Source organism: Megalobrama amblycephala, linkage group LG12 (assembly GCF_018812025.1).
Source record: "Megalobrama amblycephala isolate DHTTF-2021 linkage group LG12, ASM1881202v1, whole genome shotgun sequence".
Lineage (NCBI taxonomy): Eukaryota > Metazoa > Chordata > Actinopteri > Cypriniformes > Xenocyprididae > Megalobrama > Megalobrama amblycephala.
In genome coordinates this window covers 38,080,313-38,099,065 of record NC_063055.1, presented here as the reverse complement: position 1 = coordinate 38,099,065, position 18,753 = coordinate 38,080,313, and the positions used below count along the sequence as shown (strand labels likewise).

The following is an 18,753-nucleotide window of genomic DNA, read 5'->3' as shown; positions in this document are numbered from 1 at the left end:
TTTATAAATAAATTTTGTCTAGGTAAAGTGTGAAGTACTCACTAAATCATGAAAAACAATAAAGACAGAAAGTGAGCACTGTGCAGCACAAGATCAATGATTTCAGCACTTTTTATTCAATGAATCTAACTAAAGTGCACAATAAATCTTCAATTGTTGACAGGTTTTTTTTTCCACAAGAAAGTCAAAACATGAGGGTGATTGTGTTTGAGACCAGACAAGATTGAGTGTGACCTGAACACACCAGTGAATGATGGGATATTTTGTTAATAAAATGATTGTGGCTGAAGAATAATGTGAGAACTTTATTATATCTGGTCTCTCATATCATGAGCTTTTATTATGTTTTACACATGCACAATAAGATGATTTCAGTGCGGATGAGAAACTTTTGGCGAACGCTTGAAAACAACAGAGTGTTTTGAAATGAAAACACAGTTTTCAAATGTATCCGGATTAATGTAGACGCAGCCTCAGGTGTTTGTTAATTGGCTGATTTGTTGATGTGCTCTCATTAATTGATTGATGTGGCAGGTTGGCTCGGATCCTGTTGCGTTTACCAGCGCTGCGGTCGATGAGTTCCAATATAACTGAGGAGCTGTTTTTCACCGGCCTTATCGGCAACGTACCGATCGACAGTATCATCCCATATATCCTTAAAATGGAGACTGCTGACTACAACAGCCAAATGACAGGCCCGGCTGTGTGAGACTGAAGTCATGCAACTCCCATCATCCCTCGCCCTCACGCTGACTCAAATATATCACATTATATTGAACCGACCAACAAGCTCTACCTCAAGAGGAGCTGCAACAGTGAAAGCCTTTCAGTATGTGACCGTTACCCTAGAAATATTGTGTTGTAGTTTACAGAAAGATGCATTATGGGACTTTGAGTTCCAAAGACATTTGCCTGAAAAATGCCTTTCTTTTTTTAAACCATGATTTAAAAACATTTGAGCACTTCATGATGATTCCAATGGATACAATCCAAGACATTTTAAACCTCCAAATTTTTATTACTTATGAGGACAATATCTACAGCATTGAACGATCCTTTCCCATGGAAGACGCGATCCTTGATCGAATGTAACAGCTGATATCAAGACAGTCTCTGGATCCCTGAATATTCTCAGAGTCCGGGTCACATTTATGAATTCCATTCGGATCTGGTTTAAAACTTCTCCCTGATAATGCAGTTATTGATATGAATGGGAATATTCTGTTCCCACAGATCATTATTGCCGTCATGACAATCAGCTTCTCCTCAATATCCTTTATTTATTATTTCATTGAGTCTAACTCTAAAGTCCACACATGTAGAAGATCTGATCTGCTTGATTTCAAAAATCATCTGTTATTAAATTACATATTTGATCAGTTTCTTTATAGCATTCGACCGCTGCTGCAATGTACAAAAGGTGTCGTTTCAGATGTAATATATGCACAACCATGATGGTTTAATGCACTTAGATTACTAACATGCTTTAATTTGCAGATCTGTGCACAGTTAGACTTTTGTAAATTTCATTGTCATTTCAAAACAACAGAATGTCTCATTTTGTCCCAGTTTCAGCAACTGACAACATGCACTTATTTAACAGGATATATTAATCTAGGCTATATTTATTTGGGTTTAAAATTAGTAGCTTGAAAAGAAAAAGTAAATATACTTGAACTTCCAGACTATGTTGGGCTGACACATTATTGCTTTTTATGTCCAAACTAACTATAAAATAATAAACCTCACACACTCACTGTAACATGGTAAAGCATGTCAAGTCAGTGTATATTTAATCATTAATGCCACACTTGTGAGGTGAGCAGAAGCATTTGAATGCTCTAAATTAATTTCAGGTTCAGTTCTCACCACCAACTGTAAGATCTGCCCAAAATGTGCCTCGTATTTGGAAACCCTCAAACTAACTCACAAAACTGGTGATTTTGCATTTCCTGCAAGACCATTTTGGGCTGAACTCTGAACATGTTTGAGTCTAAATAAATTTCTTGTGAATCAAGTAAAACTACATTATTATAAAGCGATTGCTGTTGAATTGATGGCCATTGACAAATATATATATTATATTTAAGAGAGTATATTCAGTTTGCAAATGAGTGTACAAACATTGACATCAACTTTAATCATCAGCAATGTCAAAATTAACCTTTATAGCAGTTGCTCAAACCCTGTCTGACAGTTCTGACCTCGAGAGAGTTTCTGTTTCCTGTAAGGTTTATCCTTTTTACAGTTCAACCCTACTTGGTCTTATTGTCAAAAAAATATATATATATTTATTGTTTGAAAAGCATGACCCCATACAAACTGTTCTTTTATATGCTTTTAACACTAGCAGACAACTGTTTTAAACAAAATTGTGTATGTGTTTTAAGATGCCTAAAGTTTTTGGTTTCAATCCGTCTGTGACTGGTTTATAGGTGTTGTAATGCCATGTTGTGATTCTCTGTTTTCATCTGTCTGTGAGACGATAAGAAAAGCTGTGCATGAACTAGCTTATAAATTTTATTAAATTATATACTGATGTGGAGTTTAAATATTGTGGCTTGAGAAAAAAAGAAGAGATATTTACAATTAATTTTAGGATGTATTCAGACCTTTTTATTTTGTTTTATTACATTTTGTTATGCTGCAGGCTTAAAGAGATAGTACACCCCAAAATGAAAATGTGATGTTTATCTGCTTACCCCCAGGGCATCCGAGATGAAGGTGACTTTGTTTCTTCAGTAGAACACAAATGATGATTTTTAACCCCAACCGCTGCCGTCTGTCAGTCATATAATGCATGTCAATGGGAACTCCATCTATAAGAGTCAAATAAACATGCACAGACAAATCCAGATTAAACCCTGCAGCTCGTGACGAGACATTGATGTCCTAAGACACGAAATGATCGGTTTGTGTGAGAAACCGAACAGTGTTTATATCATTTTTTACCTCTAATACACCATGTCCAACTGCGTTCAGCACTCATTTCAGGGTTCCCGCGGGGTCTTAAAAAGTCTAAAATTCTGAACTTTAAATTTAAGGCCTTAAAAAGTCTTAAAAACGGCCAGATTTTCATCCGAGGTCTTAAATTTCATTTAGTCAGGTCTAAAAAATTTCCAGAAACCTGCTGAAAGTTATTACAAAGTAGCAAAAAAGTGGCGAGTCGTAATTCTTTCTGGAGTATATTGGTGTTGGTATACGCGTTGATAAAACTACAAATCCCGTGATAAATGCAATACCTGCCCGCGAAATACGTCTGCGTCTCCTCAGAGTTACTTTCAACGAGACATGACTAGATCACAGCGATTTCTGCTGTTGGTTACAAGCGGTACCCAGCTCCATGTACGAGGCTCACTGCAAACTTTGCAAAAAAAAATAAAAAATCAATCAGGGACTCTGGGTGTGAAGGCTTGGATCGACTGACACATCGAAAGCCGAGGTGCTTTGGATACTACACACGGTGACTAAACACCACTCATTTAATAGCAACAGTGAGATTAGCGATCTCCTCCAAGTGATGTTCCCTGATTTAGTAATCGCGAAGACGTACTGCGGGCCCAACAAGATCACTTATGTGGCGAGATTTGGATTGGGGGAGTTTATAAAGGGAAAATTGATTCGTACTCTTACCGGGCCGTATGTCGTAATGTTCAATGAAAGCCACCAAGACCAAGCAGCTTGACGTCCACGTTCGTTTCTGGAACAATGGAATTGTTAAGTCGAGGTACCTGGGCTCACAGTTCATGGGACAGTGCGGGACACACACACACACACACACATCAGATAATGTTAGATAGAGATAGATAGATAGATAGATAGATAGATAGATAGATAGATAGATAGATAGATAGATAGATAGATACTCTAATTATCCTGAGGTAAGTATCTATCTAACATGGATTATCTGGTGTGTGTGTGTGTGTGTGTGTGTGCGCTACATTGGTTGTTACCTGGGTTGGAGTAGCCTGTTCAATCTCTATTAGGCTATTAATATTCTGTTTTGTAATGTAAATAAATATGAGATGAAATCTATTCTATTTGAGGGCAAGTTTGTTTTAGTCTATTTTCATTTTGGGCCTAAGGTTTTGGGCATTTGGCACATTGTGGTGTGTGGAAGGTTACCAATGTGATTGCTTTATCTGTAAATTAAATAATGCTTTTTCAATGACTGAATTCATTGAAATAAAATGATTTTTTCAGAATTTCTTTGATTTTAATATTTTTGGTAATGCGTCGTGTAGGTCTTAAATTTCAATCTTTATGGTCTTAAAATGTCTTAAAAAGGTCTTAAATTTGACTTACTGAAACCTGCATGAACCCTGCATTTAGTGAGGTCTGATTGCGCTCTGACAACGGCAGTGATGTCTAGCACTCAATGAAGTATAAGCGCGAGACATTACTGCTGTTGTCAGAACGTGATCAGACCTTACTAAGCGAATGCTGAACGCAGTTAGTGGTGTATTAGAGGTAAAAAATTATATAAATACTGTTCAGGTTCTCACACAAACCGATCGTTTCGTGTCTTAGGACATCAATGTGTCGTCACGAGCCGCAGGGTTTAATTTGGATTTGTCTGTGCATGTTTTTTTTACTCTTATAGACGAAGTTCTCATTGACATGCATTATACGACTGACAGACGGCAACGGTTGGAGTTAAAAATCATCATTTGTGTTCTACTGAAGAAACAAAGTCACCTACATCTTGGATGCTCTGGGGGTAAGCAGATAAACATCACATTTTCATTTTTGGGTGAACTATCCCTTTAAGATAAAATGCTTTAAATGAATCCGGACTCCAAACCTCAAAACAAGTGACAAATCTAAACCCAGATTTGTGATAACATTGGAATTTGAAAAGAAAAGAAAAGAAACTGAAATATCACATTGACATAAATATCAGAGCCTTTGTTGTGACATTTGAAATGTATCCCAGGTCTATCACACTTTTTCTGGATCATGCTTGAAATGTTTCTACAGTTTGATTGGAGTCCACCTGTAAAAATTCAGTTGTTTTTTCATGATTTGGAAAGGCTGGAGCTAAATTTGGCTGAAGACGGCCCTCCAGGAGCAGGGTTGGACACCGGTAAATAATTACAATAAGTGAAAGGAAAAAACAGTGGTTCCAAAAATGACCATTTAAAGGGTTAGTTCACCCAAAAATGAAATAATGTCATAAAGTACTCAGCCTCATGTTGTTCCACACCTGTAAAATCTTTGTTTTCTGGACACTTTCAAGGTCCAGAAAGGTTGAACCACTGCAGTCACGTGAACAATGTCTTTTGTACCTTTCTGGGCCTTGAAAGTGTTGATTATATTGCTGTCTATGGGCGAGTCATAAATCTCTCGGATTTCATCAAAAATATCTTAATTTGTGGTCTGAAGATGAACAAAGGTCTTACGGGTGTGGAACGACATGAGGGAGAGTAATAAATGACAGAAATGTAATTTTTGGGTGAACTAACCCTTTAAGGGAAGAGCCGTTGAGCTCGGTAAAGAATGCTAATGTTCTTTTCCCAAAACACAACATTAATGCTGGACAGAGGACATAACCAGCTGTGAACATCAGGCTGGTCCCAAGGGATATGAAAACTTTTCAATTATCATTTCCTGTTTGATCCATATTCATAATTATAAAAAAAATCATTCAAAAAAATCTTTATGACAGTCTCTACTGTACATATTGCACTAAACTGAGATTTTGACTTTACTCTGCTAAGCATATGCATAGGTCCAGCACAATACAGAAGATATATGTGAATAAATGCAATTTTGACCTTCTGTCTGAGTGACAGCTTTATCTCTCAGGCTGCTGAACGCTCAGAACTGATACACCTTACACAGCACATTCTATCCTATGCCATGCACTGCACTTTAAACACAAGAATCAACTCTGCCATCACCTGCTTGTCATCCCACTGCACATTTGTGTTGTATAATTGTGTATTATATGTATAATCTGTACCTTTTGTTTATTTATCATCTATATTGTGTATAATGTGTTTTGATATCTGTAAAGTATACCTAATTATATTCTGCACTGTCTGGAGCTCTCTCTCTCTCTCTCTCTCTCTCTCAAGACTTTCACTCACCACAGCTCTTCAAATCACCATGAACCCTTCTCACATTTCTGGGTTTTTCAGAAGCAAAATCCATCAAAGTTGGGTAAACTTATCTTGGTGAATGAGAGACTACATTAAATGTATTTTTGTGTTCCCATTTGCTCAAATAACAACAGAAAAAAATGTGTAAACCAACAGAGAGAGAGATTGATAACTACAGTCAGAAGAGAGAAAGATGTAAACTTTACCGTCACTCCCACAGTCGCTGTATTAGAAACACTCTCACAATAGCCTTATGCAAAGACCATGCCACACATGGTCTTATGTGTGTGTCTATATTTCTAAACCATTTTCTAAATAAAGCGCAATGATATACATATATGAAGTATATACAAAGTACATAGGCCTACTATGATATGAATTAATCTAAAATCTGAATCTAATATGTATTTAATCTAATCATTTAAAATCACAATTATAGGTAGGCATCATACAATCACTCTCGTGGTATTTCTCCTACTTCTGGTTGTAAACGGCAGCCGACATCCGGTTTGTCTCCACCTATTGGTCAGGACTGGTACTGTCGGCTCTCAGCAGCAGCCGTATCCATTTTTCGCTCTGACCACTGACCAGTGTTTTGTGAAAGAAACAGACGTGAAATTACTCTATAGTCTATCAGCTGGTAAGTAGTTTTTAGTATTTTATTAAAAAGGAAAACCTGTAGCTGACCTGCAGCTTTAAACTACTAAGTATTTAAGTAATCACGTAATTTAGTAAGTAATCACGGCACAAAATTGTCCGTATTTTAAAGGCAGTCGACAACTGACCAATTAATGGCTCGATTAAAAGTCAATTAAAAGTCGATTTTGTCCTTTAGTTCTATATGTGTTATTTCTAAGTTTAATTCAAATTTGACTAAAATTTTAAAGTGAAAGTGTTTTTGCCTTATTTCCTCCGGAAGTTGACGTCACGCAATCTAAACTCCGCCACCAGAGAGCGCTGGAGCGGCTGCAGCGTTGGTATCGATAGTGGTTGAACAATAATTTAAAACCAGACATGTTTCTTACAAATCTTACTATTTCAACATGCTGGACAGTTGCTGTGCGCCAAGATGACAGAACAGGTGGGGAAAGCAAAGGGGAAATCATGTTATAGTTTTCCTAAGGATCCTGATAGACAACTGAAATGGTTCAATAAAACCTGCTAACCAACACAGCAAAACAAATGGCTGTATTTTTACTAATTTTTGTCTTTTATCTCAGTATTCATAGAAGTGTTGTCTATGGGTTTTTATGTTTAATAGTAACCCTAAATGACATGAAAGAGTTTAAAATGTGTTAAATAACTGAGCTGATATAAGAATTTTCAGTATACACATTATCCCACCGGTCACAAAATTAGATTGTGTCCATTTGTACCCCTCCAGGCTTTTGTAGGCTTTCAAAGAGTCTCTGGAGTAGGACAAGGGAAAGTTGATGAGGTAGTTGTACATATCAGGATACAGCAGATCAGAAAAGCTGTCCGTTCCTTTATCGATACACCTTAAAAGCACCCCATTATAGGGATCTGTTATGTTTAATTTATTAAGTTTTGCTATGTACTTGACTATATTTTTTTAATTAAACTGCGCAGTGAACTCTTGCCTTGAAACTCATGCTGGTTCCTTTCATTTCATATTCACTCCCGACTGTCGCTGCCTGCCAGCATGGGGGTGTAAACAGAATGGGTCACGTGATGTCCGGAGCTCTCTTCTCTTTTTTCTTCTCTTTTCTTTTTTTTTTTATGCAACAACAAAACAGACACAACAAACAGCAACAAACGATATTTAACAACACTTAAACAATACAATTATGAGGGTTACAACATAAAAAAGAAAAGGCATATTAAACTAGCTTAAAATGTATCAAATGCAACAGTCTTGCATGCAGTAAATAAGTTTAAATCAGTTTAAATATAAATCAAAATCTTTCTTAAAAATAAAAAAGGAGTTTTCTTTGAGAATTTACATTTGTGAATATATTCTTATTTAGCAAGAAAAAGTAATAAATTAAGTACAAAATTAAAATGAAAAGGGTCTAAATTCAGAGAAACACCAAAAAAACTAAATTTGGGGGCTTATACAGAAGCTAGTAGATAGATATCTTTTTAAAAAGTTAGAAAAATCAGCCCAAAATACTTTGCAATACACACAATCCCAAAATAAGTGGTTAATTGTCTCTTCAAAATGATGACAAAAGGAGCAAATGCAGGAAATATTATAAATTATAAAGCTAGTTTATAATTAACTGGGTAGCAGTTGTGAATAATTTTAACAGAAACTTCAACAACTTTATTAGATAAAAGATATTTTTGCCGAAGAAGCCAGAAATCTTCCCATATTATAGCATTAAATGTGTTATTCCAAAAGCTTACACAAGCAGGTAAAGAGATCTGATTTCTGAGAATTGAGGAAATATTTTTGTTTGACAAACTGCTGAGAAGACATTGATCAACTAATAGATTTGTGCTGGGAGAGCATAGAGGAGCTTTAGGGACAGGATTTGACACAGTCAGGAATTGCACTAAAAACAATGGCATACTCTCTTGGGAGACTGGGAAAGAGAATTCTTGCATAAAGTGTTCATATGAGAGCAAGACACCCCTTATCATCTAAAGTTGACTCACTAAAAGTATATTTTTATTAAACCACTTACTAAAAAAAAGGAGATTTATTTTTATATCTAATATTTTGGTTGTTCCAGATAAAATAGCTATTTTATCCGTCTGTTTCCTCCTTTTGCTCGTCCTCGTGTTTTCAGGGTTTAATCTCTATTAAAATGCTTTTTTGCTTTTTATGTGCAGTTTTATACAAAACATTTTTATTGATTTGGTGATGTACTAAATTTAGACTTTCAATATGAAAATCCATGCTAATAAAATATGAATTAATGCTTATTCCATATTAGTATTTATGTAAAAAAAAAAAAAAAAAAAAAAGTGTTTTTTTTAAATGCCTACATTTCCTCTGCATTTACTGTACTAAAACAAAGAGTCATCTATTTTATTCCCAAAAATGTTTAAAAATGTAAATTTTGCAACCATCATTTCCATCACAAAATGCTATTGAACAATATATTTGATTTATTTAGTGGAAATGCTGGAATTTGATGAAGGTCCACAGATAGTAATTAAACTAATGAGAATGTGAAACATGTTTTCAGAGATTTATTTCCTAAATATTCTCAAGACAAAAGTGCCTTTTTATTTGAAGAATAACCCAAATGTACAGTATAGGCAAGAAAGTTCACAGTGAGCTGATTCCTTTCTTCTTTTCTCTTTCTTTTTTCAGTTTGTTTCACAAAGAATGGAAATATCTGCAAGATGCTTGTGGAAATACCACCTGCACAAGATCTGATATTTGAACTAAACAAACAAACTATACTGTCAGCTGCTGTAAAATCATCCATCAGATCTACTAATGTCACAGCAAGTTGAGGAAATGTTTCTTCAATGCTCATATTAGCTGATGAGACTCCACTGACATTTATGTGACATGTTCACTTTGAAGATTATTGTTCTCTTTACTGTTATTGTTTCACTTCACTATGATTTTTGCTGGTGTCGATGTGTTGATGCTGAATATGAGATGAATGGGCAATGCTGCCCAATGTGTGCTGCTGGTAAGACTGAAAAGTTACACCATATAGATTACATCACTAAAGTTCCTAACTTGTGTTTTTTATTTTTCAATCTTTTTTTTCCTTTTCAATATGTTTTTTACTAGGCTATAATTTAAATATATTACTTAAATGATGATAATCTGCTTTATTCTACATTAATGAATATATATTTTTTCTGCATAAAAGCATTTGTTTGGCTAGAGAGAGAGAGAGAGAGAGAGAGAGAGAAAGTCAGTATACCATGACAGTGCATTTTTCATCACACTGGCAAAGTGGTTTCTGTTGAAATTAAGTAACTTTTATGTGCTGCTTTTTAGGATACCGTGTTTATAGCCACTGCACAGATGATGACGGCAGCACAGTTTGTGGTCCATGCCCTGAATCCACTCACATTGATGAACCCAGCGGCTTAACAACATGCTTTGCTTGTACTGTGTGTGAAGAAAGTGAGTGTTTCACCTTTACATTTGTTCATCTGGAAATTAAATAGTTGTTATAGATTTTATTCATTTGAATCTGTTTGATCTTTTAATGCAGGAGATTCAGCATCTGATGAGATGCAGTGTAGTTGCTCTGGGTCATCTGTTTCTAACATTAGCGTACTGTATTTAAATTGTCTCTGTTGACTCATTTCTATCTTAGGTCGAGGGTTAAGAGTGAATAAAGCCTGTACTCGAGGGTCAGATACTGTTTGTGAGCCACTGGAACAATTCTACTGCACTGAACGAATTAAAGGTAGCTGTAGAAACGCTGAGAAACACTCTGAATGCAGCCCTGGACAATATATCAAACAAGCAGGTAAATGATAAAATGATATAAATATGCTGTTTATTGTTATCTGTGCTGCATTAGTAGCAGTTTAGGAAACAAACACAATATCTTTTCTGTAACTGTATGTCATTGTCTTCACAGGAACTCCCTCCACAGATACAGTATGTGCGGATTGTGAAGCTGACACATATTCAGACGGCTCTTTTTCATCCTGTTTACCACACACACAGTAAGTGTTCATTTATACTGTTGGTGTGTGCTGTTGATCATCATCTTCATCTGATCCTGGATATTATTCACAGATGTGAAGCTCTGGGACTCACTGAAACATCTCCAGGAACACGATCATCTGACCGTGAATGTGGAAATACTACTGCACGCATTGCTATTGGTGTTACAGTTACTTTAATAATAATAATAATTGCAGTAGTAAGTTTTTCAATTGTACATATTCGAAAGAAGAAACGATCTGGTTCAGGTAAGCTTTATTGAATTTGTTCAGAATGTTTTTGTAGTATGAGAAATATAATTGGGTTTCTGAATAAAAATAATATACAATCATGGAGCTGGAATACGCTTTGACAATCACTCATATACACTATATATTTGCTACAATGAGAAAAAAAAAGAAGGTGATGCAGTGAGGATTAAATTGCAGTGAGGATGATTAAATTACTATTTTGTCTTCCTTCTGTTCATACAGGAACACAGGTATACTGAATTTTCTTCTTTTTTTCACATTAAAGAGAAATAAATAAAATAACTTTATTTTATTGTGTTTTTAAATAAGATGTATGTTTATTTTTATTTATTTTTTTGTTAAAAGGAAAAAGGAAATGATTCCAAGGAAAAAGCCAGTATGGGTAAGAGTAGTAAATCATATAGACACATCACAGTTAATCAGCTCATGTACGTGATGAGAAACTTCACTGGTATAATGTTAGATGTAGATTATTTAATAATATTTCGGTCTTCAGTGGTTTGACTGTGAGAAAGCAATGCAAATCATTCTCTGTGCTTGTGCGAGCTGAAGTAGCTAATGCTTTCCCTCACTGTGTTTTCAGTTGTTGGTGGCTGTGTAAAAGCTGAGCCAAACGGACTGGAGAAGAAGTGAAATTAGGAATCACTACAGATTCCTGTCTAGAGACTCCTCAGGACTGTCTCCACATCAGGGAGAAAATCAAATGAAATAAACCTGAAATTCCAATGGAGCAAAAAGTAGATAAAAACAAACATTATTATCTTGACATTAGAATTACTAATGCCTATCAAGACTAAAAGCTGGATTATACTTCTGCGTCGAGTGTACGCCGTAGCTATGGTGTAGGCTGTGTGTAGCACGCGTAGCCTACGACCTAGCCTGACGTGCACCTCTTCAAAAATGTCGTGCTCAGTGGCACTGCGGATTCCCCACAGTGGCAAGGGCTCTTTGACAACACATTCCTCCTTTTGGCCTCCGGCACCAATGTAGCAAGCTATGTTGATGAGGGAAGAAGGAGGCGGGAACCGGTGAATGGTTCAACACAGTCCTCTGCCAGCTGAGTGAACTCCTTTGCGATCTCTGCCTGGTGGAAGGCGACGGCTGCTCCGGGATCGGCCAGTCATCAGGAGTCCCCCATTGCCTGCTTCTCCCCATCATGGCGGACGGCAGCATGCTCTGGCCCAGAGATGGAAACTCGAGTCTGCAAACAAATGACTTGAAGACAGAGACTTGTGAAAAATACAAGTCTTTTGGTGTGATATTCCTGATTACGTTCTCCGTTTACTACCCCACACGATGGCAAGAAACATCACATTTTACGATCTATTCATTCCCAAATATGTGCTGCAGCAGCGAATATCACAAATCACTAATCTAAACGCACCAAGCCATCGAGTGTGTGACGCATCTGAAGGCACGTGAATTCATCACCCATTAGAAAAGCAATCAATTAATCCGAAGGGAATCTGCAGTGTTGCGCAGCTGCAGAGGCTTGCTTGTGCTCCATTTTCAAGAAGTACATGTCCTTTTTTTTTCGCCCAAGTATTTGATAACATGGTAAATCTGGATATTATATGCATTAAGTTATATTTGGATTGAAATAAAGTAGAAAGTAATAGAAATTATTTATGTAGTATTTTGTGTGCTTTAATTGACAATTTTAATGTAAAAGTAATCTGTTTTGATATTTAAATACACTGTTAATTACAATAACAACTAGCTGAAAAAATATATATTGAAAAAATAGAACAAAGACTTGACTTGAGACTTGACTTGGTCCTCAAAGACTTGAGACTTGACTTGGACTCATAGGCAGGTGGGACATGTCCCCACCACATTTTGAAAGGGTCGATATTGTCCCCACCACTTTTTGAAACATCTTGTGGCATGGATATAATACAAAAGAAACACCTCTAGTTGACTATCAATTTGTGTTCATTTGTGGCGCTCTGGCACTGGGATGTGCTGTTTTTGAAATCATGTTGAGTGCACATTGTCGCTGTTATGAGAGGCGCAACAGTGTTCTCTTGGTGCTCATGCACTCTGCTGATTCACACGGACGAGCGCTTCAATCTATTGCTTAAAGGATTAGTCTACTTTTAAATAAACTTTTCCTGATAATTTTCTCACCCCCATGTCATCCAAGATGTTCATGTCTTTCTTTCTTCAGTCGAAAAGAAATTAAGGTTTTTGATGAAAACATTGCAGGATTTTTCTCCATATAGTGGATTTCAATGGCCTCCAGACGGTTGAAGGTCAAAATTACAGTTTCAGTGCAGCTTCAAAGAGCTTTAAACGATACCAGATGAGGAATAAGAGTCTTATCTAATGAAACGATCTGCCATTTTCAAAAAAAATACAACTGTATATGCTTTATAAACACAAAATATCGCCTTGAACATACTTCCTGTTTCCCAATTCTTCAAAATGCTTACACTGAATGTCCTATGCCTTTCCTATTCTACTTACTCTCCATAAGTAGAACAGGGAAGGTGTAGGAATACAGCGTAAATGTTTTGAAGAATGCGGAATGTGGATTAGTCCACAATTTAAAAGTGGACTAATCCTTTAACTGTTTCAGAGACTCTCTATTCGTTCCGTTGAAATCACAAACCAAAATACACATAAACGTGTCCCTGCTCTTGATATACAATCACTGATGAACATCTTTGGTTTTAATGAGGAAAAACCCAGAACCCAGAGCCTCTTGCACGCTAAATGAAAATGCTGCCACTAGTCCATCAGGACCATCTATTATCAAAAGCTGATCCACTTATTTATTAACTAATGTACATACTCTAGAGACTAACGACATTGTATTAGCAGATGTAAGGAAGAAACTATCATATTAATTTTAATATCTTATTATTATTATTATTTTATTTATTATCTCTTATGTGAGCATTTAACCTCATCTTAAAAAAAAAAAAAACTTCTTATACCTATCCTTTCACTTCCTCTAATCCCTCTCTATTGTAGCTTATGATACTCTGAGCACTGCCTAAAACTTGTATTGTGAGCACTTCTTGTCTATTTGCCTCGTCATGACAACTCACTTGTTGTATTCCTCACTTGTAAGTCGCTTTGGATAAAAGCGTCTACCAAATGAATGTCATCCAAGATGTTCATGTCTTTCTTTCTTCAGTCGAAAAGAAATGAAGGTTTTTGAGGAAAACATTCCAGGATTTTTCTCCATATAGTGGACTTCAATGGAGCCCAAACGATTGAAGGTCAAAATTACAGTTTACACGATCCCAGATGAGAAATAAGGGTCTTATCTAGTGAAACCATCGCTCATTCTCAAAAAGTTTTTATACGTTTTAACCATAAATGCTCATCTTGAACTAGCTCTCTTCTTCTTCTCTATTTGAATTCCAGCAGTGTAGACGCTGCTAACTAAGTGCATAGGCGCTGATCCTGTGGAAAAATACGAGATATTCTCCTTTGATTTTAACCAATAAAAAAATCGATTGGAGCTTTCAAACACGATCTTCACCCTTTTTTATAGTTTATTTAAGGCCGTTTCTATGGCGATATTTGCACGCGCTCAAACTCAAACTCTCCTTGCATCAGATATCAGCGAGAGCATGACTCGCAACAACACTCTTGAAAAGAATGTGCTTTTGGGTCGAAATTGTCATCTTGCTGCACGGATATAATGCAAATGAAACATCCAGTTGAGTTAACGTTGATTTGAGTTAAATAAGAACTGAACTACCACTGAAAACTATATTAGGGCAGATTCGAACCACTGATAATTAGAGCATGGCTGAACCTCTGACTGTTAACAAAAATTCTACCACGAGACCATTAGGGAACACAAAAATTGAAAACGGATTTATCTATAATGTAATATGAATGTAATGGGGCGGGGCGATGTGGGGCACTGGGCACCCACTGGCTTAAACATAAATCGGCGCCTATGGCTAAGTGTATTATTGCCCTCCACAGGTCAAAGTTTGAACTAAATTGTCATATACAATATGCTAGTGCAAGTATATAACAGTTAGTTCAAACTTTGGCCTGTGGAGGGCAGTAATACACTTAGCAGTGTCTACACTGCTGAAATTCAAATAGAAAAGAAGAAGAGAGCTAGTTCAAGATGAGCATTTATGGTTAAAACGTGTGTGTTTGTATGTATATATATATATATATATATATATATATATATATATACAGTATAATATATATGTGTATATACATATATATATATATATATATATGTATATGTATGTATGTATCTATATATATATATATATATATATATATATATATAAGTATATGTATGTATATATATATATATATATATATAAAATTACAAACCCGATTCCAAAAAAGTTGTAGTAGAATATAGATAACATATCAGATGTTGAAAGTGAGACATTTTGAAATGTCATGCCAAATATTGGCTCATTTTGGATTTCATGAGAGCTACACATTCCAAAAAAGTTGGGACAGGTAGCAATAAGAGGCCTGAAAAGTTAAATGTACATATAAGGAACAGCTGGAGGACCAATTTGCAACTATTAGGTCAATTGACAACATGATTGGGTATAAAAAGAGCCTCTCAGAGTGGCAGTGTCTCTCAGAAGTCAAGATGGGCAGAGGATCACCAATTCCCCCAATGCTGCGGCCAAAAATAGTGGAGCAGTATCAGAAAGGAGTTTCTCAGAGAAAAATTGCAAAGAGTTTGAAGGTATCATCATCTACAGTGCATAATATCATCCAGAGATTCAGAGAATCTGGAACAATCTCTGTGCGTAAGGGTCAAGACTGGAAAACCATACTGGATGCCCGGGATCTTTGGGCCCTTAGACGGCACTGCATCACATACAGGAATGCTACTGTAATGGAAATCACAACATGGGCTCAGGAATACTTCCAGAAAACATTGTCAGTGAACACAATCCACCGTGCCATTCGCCGTTGCCGGCTAAAACTCTATAGGTCATAACTGGAAAACTGTTCTGTGGTCAAACGAATCAAAATTTGAAGTTCATTTTGGAAAACTGGGACGCCATGTCATCCGGACTAAAGAGGACAAGGACAACCCAAGTTGTTATCAGCGCTCAGTTCAGAAGCCTGCATCTCTGATGGTATGGGGTTGCATGAGTGCGTGTGGCATGGGCAGCTTACACATCTGGAAAGGCACCATCAATGCTGAAAGGTATATCCAAGTTCTAGAACAACATATGCTCCCATCCAGACGTCGTCTCTTTCAGGGAAGACCTTGCATTTTCCAACATGACAATGCCAGACCACATACTGCATCAATTACAACATCATGGCTGCGTAGAAGAAGGATCCGGGTACTGAAATGGCCAGCCTGCAGTCCAGATCTTTCACCCATAGAAAACATTTGGCACATCATAAAGAGGAAGATGTGACAAAGAAGACCTAAGACAGTTGAGTAACTAGAAGCCTGTATTAGACAAGAATGGGACAACATTCCTATTCCTAAACTTGAGCAACTTGTCTCCTCAGTCCCCAGACGTTTGCAGACTGTTATAAAAAGAAGAGGGGATGCCACACAGTGGTAAACATGGCCTTGTCCCAACTTTTTTGAGATCTGTTGATGCCATGAAATTTAAAATCAACTTATTTTTCCCTTAAAATGATACATTTTCTCAGTTTAAACATCAGATATGTCATATATGTTGTATTCTGAATAAAATATTGAAATTTCCACATCATTGCATTCTGTTTTTATTCACATTTTGTACAGTGTCCCAACTTTTTTGGAATCGGGTTTGTGTGTGTGTGTATATATATATATATATATATATATATGAAAAATTCTGTATCAAAAACCTTAATTTCTTTTCGACATGAACATTTTGGATGACATGGGGGTGAGTAAATTATCAGGAAATTTTAATTTGAAGGTGAACTAATCCTTTAAGGGACCGTGTGGTTTTTCTCTTATTCACGTGTTTTGGTACCCTGTTATTATTCTGTCTATTGTCAGAAAAGAATAATTAACTATTTTGAAATGTAAATAACACCGAAATATCAGTGAAAATTACTGTAAAATTACGAAGGTATATAAAAAAACAATTATATCATTCTTATTGCATGTCTTCCTTTGAATGCATTAATGAATCATTTGTATAATAATTAAAAAAAAAAATCAAGCAAATATTACAGATTTCAATTTCACAAGGTAACTAGAGACTATCAGCTCCAGCTCCAGCTCCAGCTTGGATCCAGCCTCTTATGAAGACTTCAGATGAAGGACTCCAGAACATCAAACATGGATGATTAAAATGATCATGTTATCATTGCTTTGCGTGCACACTACTTTTGCTTAAAAGAAAAAGAGAAAAACCACACTGTCCCTTAAGCTGATGACACGTTCGATAAACAAAGAATACTGTAATTATATGTGCCTTTATATATTTGCAGTCTATTTTTGCTGATACATCAGTGTTATTTCAAAATAGCTTATTTTCCTTTAATTATGACCAGGGGTGCCGCTAGCAATTTTGGGCCCTATGAAAGAATATGAGGTTGGGCCCCCTGCCGCACCCATTCCGCACCAAACAAGTCATCCTAGCTATCCAAAATCTTTGTCTGCAATTTAATAATAATGACCTATTACTTTTGCTATTGCTTTTGACCTCTAGGTATCAGTATTTAGTCAGAGACCTCCCATGGCTGTAGCTAGCACTAGCAGATGATTTATTATGCAAATGTAATTGAAAAATACAGTAATCAAATATTCATATTCATACATTCTTATACAAAACCAATTGTTTAGTCAAAAATTCAAGAAGGTCCATATTTAAAGCTCTTTCTAACTTGTACTCTGCCTTAAAATAACATATTTCTTGTAATTGTTAACTATAGCATTTGTTACAATAAGGACATAATTACAGGTTAGACCATTCTTTTCTTTTTTTTTTTTTTATAGCATTTGTTATGAAAATAGCAACACAGTTTAGAAACTATAGCTACAACATGCCACAGCTGTCATATAAATCTTTAGTTAAAAATCTATTCCCTTAACAGATTATATATTATAAATTCTACAACTAGTCAAAATTTGCCACAATAAATGCAATAGACCATGATAAATTCTAGTAAATATGGTCTTCATGAGTTTAAAAAGCTTGCGGGATGATGTTTTCCCCTCTTTTCATCAGTCATTTTAGTGGCTGTTTTAGATCATGTTTGACTTTCTCCGTAGCGTTTTACTATCCTCAATAGAATCCAAATGGGTCGCACATTATCATCAGCTTCGCATAGGAACGGTTCATGCAAATCTTAACACTACACTCTCAGAAATAAAGGTACAGAAAAGACCAAAAAAAGGTACAAATGCTCGTCGCTGGGGCAGTACCCCCAAGGGGAACAAACTTGTACCATATTAATGGGTACAAAGAAGTACCCCTACAGTTTGTGCCTTTTAGGTACAAATACGTACCTTTGAGGGTGCAAATGGCTCATCGCTGGGGTGGTACCCCCGAGGTACAGCAATGGTACCCTTTTATATTGTACCTTTTGAGAGACAATTTGGTACCTTAGCAATACATTTGTACCTTAATCCACTGGTACAAAAATGTACCCCATTAGATGGTACCAATTTGTTCTCGTTAGGGGTACCACCCCAGCGACGATGCAATTGTACCTATAAAGTGGCAAAAATGTCCTTGATAAATAGAAAAGAATGAGAGCAAAAGAAAGCAATATTTTGTTTTCCCACAATCAATGATTTAAAAGAAGTTAAACTGTACAAATTAAAATACTGGAAAGAGAATAACGACCGCACACCACAATC

At 36.1% G+C, this 18,753-nt stretch overlaps 2 protein-coding genes across 5 annotated transcripts in view; both read left to right on the top strand.

Annotated features, from left to right (window-relative positions):
* The window catches only part of nr2c2 (nuclear receptor subfamily 2, group C, member 2), a 29,799-nt gene extending 27,247 nt beyond the window's left edge, over window positions 1-2,552 (top strand). For all 4 annotated transcript variants that reach the window (XM_048211045.1, XM_048211044.1, XM_048211047.1 and 1 more), the window contains one exon: window positions 535-2,552. In XM_048211045.1, the coding sequence (XP_048067002.1) occupies window positions 535-709 (175 nt within the window). In that variant the 3' untranslated portion in view covers window positions 710-2,552. The remainder of the gene's footprint in view (window positions 1-534) is intronic.
* Window positions 2,553-6,605: 4,053 nt separating this feature from the next.
* LOC125280476 (tumor necrosis factor receptor superfamily member 14-like) lies at window positions 6,606-12,598 on the top strand. The gene is made up of 9 exons (XM_048211042.1): window positions 6,606-6,744; window positions 9,391-9,721; window positions 10,039-10,167; window positions 10,364-10,519; window positions 10,634-10,721; window positions 10,795-10,970; window positions 11,196-11,203; window positions 11,319-11,355; window positions 11,557-12,598. Exons 2-9 carry the CDS (start codon window positions 9,595-9,597, stop codon window positions 11,604-11,606), a joined length of 771 nt encoding a protein of 256 aa, XP_048066999.1. The 5' UTR covers window positions 6,606-6,744; window positions 9,391-9,594; the 3' UTR covers window positions 11,607-12,598.
* The last annotated feature ends 6,155 nt before the right edge of the window (window positions 12,599-18,753 follow it).